At 37.0% G+C, this 7,220-nt stretch overlaps 1 protein-coding gene across 1 annotated transcript in view; it reads right to left on the reverse strand.

Annotated features, from left to right (window-relative positions):
• LOC104864246 (serine protease inhibitor Kazal-type 6) overlaps positions 1–6,760 on the reverse strand; it is a 12,288-nt gene extending 5,528 nt beyond the window's left edge. The window contains exons 1-2 of the mRNA XM_010627087.1: positions 6,703–6,760; positions 3,650–3,672 (exon numbers count right to left, since the gene is read on the reverse strand). Coding sequence (XP_010625389.1) covers positions 3,650–3,672; positions 6,703–6,760 — 81 coding nt within the window. The remainder of the gene's footprint in view (positions 1–3,649; positions 3,673–6,702) is intronic.
• Between the last annotated feature and the right edge of the window lie 460 nt (positions 6,761–7,220).

Consider the following 7,220-nt stretch of genomic DNA (forward strand, 5'->3'; position numbering starts at 1 on the left):
GGGGCGAGGCGGGTGGAGAGGGAGGGAGGGAGAGAGAGAGAGAGAGAGAAGAAAGAAAGAAAGAAAGAAAGAAAGAAAGAAAGAAAGAAAGAAAGAAAGATGACATATTTATATCTCAAATATAACTTTATCTTTCCTTCAAACTATTTTTGAATTCTAATTATTCACGATATCACTACTCTCAAGATTTCTATCATGCCTTCACACCAAAGCACTGCTATTTAAACCTGGCGTGGTGGCTCACGCCTATAATCCCAGCACTCAGAGGCTGAGGCAGGAGGATCGCTGTGAGTTCGAGGCCAGCCTGGGCTACATAGTGAGTTCCAGGTCAGTCTCAACTACATAGTGAGACCCTGTCTCAAAAAACAAAAACAAAAACAAAGCACTGTTATTTCTTTCCTCACCTGTTACATTTTGTGTTTCTTCACTTCAAGTCTTTTCAAATTCCAAATTTACTACCTGTTCCAAATTTACAAGCCCTTGACATCTCTCACATGAACCAATACAGTAAATTCTTCTATCTCTGGCTCCTTTTCCTCCTGTTTGTAGTCCTTGTTACACATACAGAAGAGCTCATCTTATTTTAAACCATTTTAATAATATTCTTAAATGAGGATAATAATCACAATTATTAACTTACGTTTATTTAGAAAATGACACTGTTTGAAGTCCTTTCACGTGCACTACACAGTAGCTTTCACTGCTTATTTTTTTCCTGGTGCTACGAATTACGCTCAGGGCCTGGAACCAACTAGGCTAGGACCCTGCCCCTGAGTAACACTCCCACAATCCCTCCTTGATTACTGAAGCTCATTTGGAACAGGCTCAGCCACATCCTCTTCCTAGGGCTTCAATCTTCCCATCTCGAATGAAGCTGTAGGTGCCAGGTGACGTCTCTAACACCCATCAGGACACCACTTTATGTCAGATCAAACTAACTAGAAGAAACCCCAAATCTCCAAACTTATTCTAATCACAGAGCACTGTTTTACATAAATCTGTCGTCTGTTAAAACTCGCTAATATTATCTCAAATACAAACAGGAATAAACTTAGTTGTCTCCCAAAAGTATTGCAACAGAAAACCATTTGGAAATATTTCTTTTAAGAGGTTTGATCTGTTCACTATTTGTTTAAATAGCTCTTTAAGGATACAGTCTTGAAATACAGAGCATGGTAGGAAAACAAAAAACTTTAAAAGCAATGTACTGAGTGATTTTAAAAAAAGCAAAGTTTGGGGCCAGGGATTTAGCTCAGTGGTTCTGCTGCCTGCATCACAAGTACAAAGTCCCAAGTTCATTCCCCCCCCGCCAAAAAAGGCACAGTTTTCTTTTTCAATTCAAAGTACTATCTTTTTCTGCAAGTCTTTGATGTAGTGAAATGCTTTTGATGGTAAATGATAGCTTTATTTTATTGCCATTTTTATTAAAGTTATTTAACGTAACCACTCTGCAAATTAAAGAGTTGTGAACATATGAGTCATATACATTTCCTGAGAAGTTTTTACTGGAACATGCAGTCTGGGAATGCGCTTTGTGTTTAGCTTGAATATTATTTTTGAAATAAGGGAAAATTGTAAACGTCTATACTTTGGACTGCTGACTATAATCTTCCAGCTAATGTCTCACCGTGAGAGGAGGCCTCCGCATGAGAAGAATGACTGAAACCCGGGGAAGCCCGACATCCTTTTGTGTGGCCGGAGCAGACTGCAGCAGGCGCGCTACTACTGTTGGCTCCAAGTCCTGCTGCAGCCTCCCAGCATCCACACAGAAAAGCAAGGCAGACTTGACATGATCTAAAAGGGTGGGCTTTGCCCTGTCTTCTATATTTCAGTGGCGGAGGAACAGCAGCCTCAGTAGGACTGGCTGGGTTCATAACAATTTAAATATTTAGTACAGGAAGAAGCTTTAGAGATCATTGAATCCAACCCTTTATCTTAAAGATTTGGCGTTAAAGGCATTGACAAGGGAAGAAATATTAACCAAATCACCCAGCATGCAACTATTAAATTAGGACTCATCGATATGGTCAGAACTCCAAAATCAGTGCTTGCCAATCCAGCTCACTTCCTGTCACCTGGGCAGAGTGTTCAGACTGTATTTGTGCGTAACCTGTAAAATTATGTAGAATGAAGATCCAAGACCCTCACCTCTGCAATCATGGATCGAGACTGTATATGGCACGAGTATCTGATATTTACAAAGTATCTCAGTGTCTCTGAAGAAAATAATGTAAGGTTTTATCCCATCTAATGGAATAGAGTCAGGAAATAGAACATCATATATGAATTTTATTTTATTTTATTTTATTTTATGGGTAGGAGAATCAAACTCGGGTCCTTCTGCTTGCAAGGCAGCTGGCGGTGCCACTGAGCTAAATCCCTGGCCTGTATATGAATTTTACCAAACACGATTTAAAACCCTGAGAAATAAAGGTCTGACAAAAGGAAGTGTCTCGTATGTTAGTGATAAAAGTTGTGTTAAATTGTGGTAAACGTGTGTTACCTCTTCAATCTGTGTGCAATAGTCTCATCACTATTTTACTACCTGAAGTGATGTGGAATATGTTGGCTCAGTCTTAGGACCGTGCCCTGTGTTTGCTTTTGGACTTATTCATCACTGGGCTACACACTTCTGTGAATGCACTAGTTCAGCATTAAGATTTACAGTGTTAGGAAGCAGCACAAACACACATGTGATGTAGTAAACATATCCAGAGGTAGTTTAAACTATCATCAGTTATAACACGCATCTTAATTTCTAAGATGCTAAAATTTGGGGAAAAATTCTTAGGCTTTGGAGTGGGTGAATCAAGGTTGGAAAATACTTCACAACTTTTTTGCCAGCTCCAATCAATCGGCAATAACTTCTGGAGATTTTGAAGCCAAGAAGTCTTGGCTCCACCAGGGCTAAACAAAACTTGGCAGGATCAAGTAGAAATGGTCGATATGGACACAGCATGGGGATTGACAGAGAAAATCACACATATTTGTAGCAGTTTTTGATAAATTAAGAAAGGTAGAAACATGTTGTTGAATTAAATTGGGAGAAAAAAAATCCAACTATGAAGAAACTCTGAGCCCATCCCAATTTTAACCTCAAACTGTATTTAAATTTGAATGTATCCATATGTTTTCCCTCAATACACAGGATTTAAAAAAATTTTCTCTTTACTTTCAGTTCTTATTTCTTAAAATGAAACAATTTATTTTTATTTTCTTTGTCCTAACTCCTCCAAAGGTGGTTAATTACTAATTCACTTTAACTTTCCCACTTTCCCAAAGGCTTTCATTGATTTAGATATAATTGCAAGTTTAGAAACCGAATACTAGCGTCCTCTGTCTATAGCAGCAAAAGTTGCAGCTCAGAGAGCCTGAATATCTTGGCTCCCCAAGATCACACAGTGAAGTTTGTAATAAAGCATGAATTTTATCTCATTCTATGTTTATTCAAGTTAGGGTTTAAAATAGGATTTTAAAACTTAAATAGTACATTCCTAAAAGATTAAAATTAAAACAATTTTTTCAGCTGGTTTCTGCAGTTGTTCTTATTAGTTTTGCTCTTTTACACCATAAACATACCTATTTTTGGTCAAAGAATACCAATCGAGCACCACCTAGGTTGGAAAAATAAATAAAAGTAGGCACTAACCTGTCCACCCTGAGTGAAGACACCTGAAAAAAAGCAGAAAATTCAAGCTCTGTAATTATGAAAGTGCAACAAATGAGTCCCGTCGACCCAGAAAATCCTCAGTATTTGTTCCTGATTCTTGGGCATCTCAAGTAGTCCTGATATGTTTTCTCCGATTTTTATACTTGCCACTTCTTAGTGAGCAGAAGACACTTGGGCCATTATGGTACAACACAGGTAATATGGAAGGGGCAATATTTGTTGGAGGCTAAAGTGGGATTGGAGAAAAATTATTTATGGATCTAAAGATTAATGTGAGAGTTCCGGCCAAGTCAGTAGTTTGCTATAGGAACAATCTGGTCATCTTTTGTTTTTGTTTTTGTTTTGTTTTGTTTTGTTTTGTTTTTTTGGTACCCCAGGGATCAAAATTGGGACCTTGTGCCTGTGAGGCAGGCAGCAGGACCACTGAGCCAAACCCCTGGCCCCACAACCTGGGCATCTTTGGTCTTGCTTTGAGGAAGCTGAATTGGAAAGTCTTCTCTGACACTGAGGTTCCAGAGTTCAGCCCATGCAGCCCCTTCTGAAAGCCTTTGTTCCAGGCAGCTGGGGAGTGTGCCGTCTGTTCACCGAGCTCAGGGTCACTCTTCCACCCTCCCTGCAGATGCTCAGCCTCAGAGACTTGGCCCAAACCCAGACTGGGGAGACCCAACTCCTTCAGTCCTCTATGCCTCATTTCTCCTACATCTCTAAATTCCTTAAAGAGAAAAAGAATTCTTATACAGTAATTTTCCCTCCTTCTTCCTTGTGATTAGTATGTGTAATTTGTGATTAACATAAATCAGCTAAGTGGTTTAAATCACTGGAATAATAAAAATCCCAAATCCAGTACCGGTATGAGTTGCTAAGTTTTGGTCTGCGGCCTTTTCTATGGAACTCCTGGAGCAGAACCTCTCCCACAGAAGCATAAAGGAAGAATGTGGATTAATGCAATCCACTTTCTTGAGATCGGACTTAAATGTTAGCTAACATTTAGGGGAGGACTACTGGAAACACCCCAGAGTCCAGTTTCTGTTAATGGAGTTAAGAAGAGAACAAGACTTTTTAGGTTTGAAGAAAAAGTTACTAATCTTCTCCAGCAATGTTTACCAACCTTATTGATTCATAAATAGCGCATGAGGGATTGTTAAAAATACATTTTCTTAGGACAGTCCACTGAAAACTGTAATACAAATCCAGATAGAGCCTGTGAGTCTATTTTTGTGAAGTCTCTGTAATTTTTTTGGATAGAGAGGATGAAATATTCTATTTTCACTCTATTCTCGACTGCAAATCTGTGATCAGAGAGGAGGGATTTTCCTAATGTCTCACAGATAAAGAGAAAAATAGAGAAGATAATACCCATAATGACTGAGTTTAATTTAGTACTATTTTATTAAGTTTTAATTTGCCAATTGTAAAAGACATTTATTAAACACTTATGCCCCATCTACTATGTTAAGCACTTTATACACATTTTCTTCTTTTAATGCCCCATGTAGAGATAATCCTTGTATAGACCACTTTGTCTATGAAGAAAATGGTGCTAAGAAAGGTCACAATGCTGTAAAATGAAAACACCAGGACTTAAATAAATGTTCTCTTTTAACATTAAAATTCTTAGGAACTATTTCTTCCCTCAAATAATATCTATGTAGTACACATCCTTTGTTAAATTTGGTGTATTTGTTAATCAGGTTTTAGTAAATATAAGTTCATCTTTTTAAAGAGAAGAAATAAAAGAATAGTAATTGATTTTGAAGACTATCTTTGCAACTAAATTTTTTATATTGGTCTATTTTTCATATTTAATCTTGATCCATTTTTCATGTTCAAATGTACTTATTTATGGTTCAAATGTACTTATTTATGTAAGTGTGACTAATGAAGATGGATAAACACTTGGAGACTTAGTTACATCTGATTGAAAATTTGTACATGCTCAGTCATTTAAATTCTTTTATACAGCAAAATGTATTTGTTAGGTTTACACAAAATGATACTTCTTTTATGGAAGGTTCCAGGGATCCGTCTAGTTAGTAACATTTTATACAAGAATGAAAATATTAGAAAATTGAGATTTTTTTTCCAGTCTATACAGACTATTAGTGAAAAAGGTGAAACTACTTTGCTCACTAAAACATGATTAGAAAAATACAGAAGAAAATAGATACAAATGGCTCTGTTCATTGAGATGAACAGATTCAGAAATCTTTTCTTTTCCAGTTGAAAGGCTTTGCCTTGAGGGATGACTAAATTTTAAGCCACTTTAATTGGTAAAACATATGACTCTTGCTCATTAAAGGAGACAAAATTATTCCCCTGCTTGAAGAATGGTGTGGTTGGGCAGTATTGTGTTTTTACATTCCATCACCTCTTCTTAAGAGTTTATTGCAGCAGTGGATTTTGCTCAGTGGTTTGGTGGTCTGCCTTGCAAGAGCAAGGACCCGAGTTAAATCAAACAAACAAACAAAAAAGAGTTTATCACTGAGTTTCCATTTTTCCCCCTTGTTCTAATTTTCATTATTGGAGTCCCTTTATAATAACAAGTAACAGAAAAGTTTTCCTTTGTCTTTTAAAGTCTAGATTTATATTACAAACTATTTAACCCAATTATCCATCCTCCAGACGAGTTATTTGCATCAAAAACAAAATCTGAAAGATCTGGATTCAAATGCCAAATTCTATTTACTAGTTGTGAGTCCTTTGACACATCTTTTAACTTTCATGTGCCACAAGTTTTTCAGTTTTTTATATTTAGAAAGATATATAAATTCTTTGCCACAAATATTAGAGATAATATACAGTAGCTCTTAGTACATGCCTAGAATATAGTGTATGCTCAATAAGTGACATTTCTCTTTACCATTATTACTATAATAATTCCATCATCACAATCATTACCGTCATCCACATGATGATCTCTCAATTGTTCTTTTGTATTCAAATCATTAGACTTTTGAGATACGATAGAGAAGGTCTCTTTTCATCTCCACTTCAGTATAAATATAGAGTCTTAACTTTAAGAAAGAACTCACCTGAGAAAAAGCAGAAAAGAGCCAGAGAGAGGAGCAGAAAGACACCTGATATTTTCATGGTGCCAGTTAGCTCCTCAAATGAAGGTTGCTCTGTTCAGTTTAGGTTCTGTGTCAAGGCACTTAATAGGAAACAGCAAAACACACACTCAGACATATATATAGACAAGGGAAAGGGAGTTGGGATCTCCACCTTCTTTTGTAAAATTCATGTTCTAAAACTACATGCAGTCTCGTACACTTTAAGCATTTATGAAGAAATGCTTCAGACTCCACATCAATCTTAAAAATTAGGACAATTATGTGAGTCGCACCTTAGATCTTATTAATAGAGGATGTCATTTGGTACCAGTAGCCTACATTTTCCTAACAACCAATACATCCTCCCTGCTCTTCCCTCCAAGGCTTCGCTACATGAAAGGGATGATTCACAGAGTAATTCTACCTGCTCCCTATGTCTATTTTCAGACAGGTCCTGCATGTCTGTGGTCCAGATGAGTAACTGTAGGGGAATGGAATCT

This window comes from Fukomys damarensis, unplaced genomic scaffold (genome assembly GCF_012274545.1).
Source record: "Fukomys damarensis isolate Sample0158 unplaced genomic scaffold, DMR_v1.0_HiC HiC_scaffold_3, whole genome shotgun sequence".
NCBI lineage: Eukaryota > Metazoa > Chordata > Mammalia > Rodentia > Bathyergidae > Fukomys > Fukomys damarensis.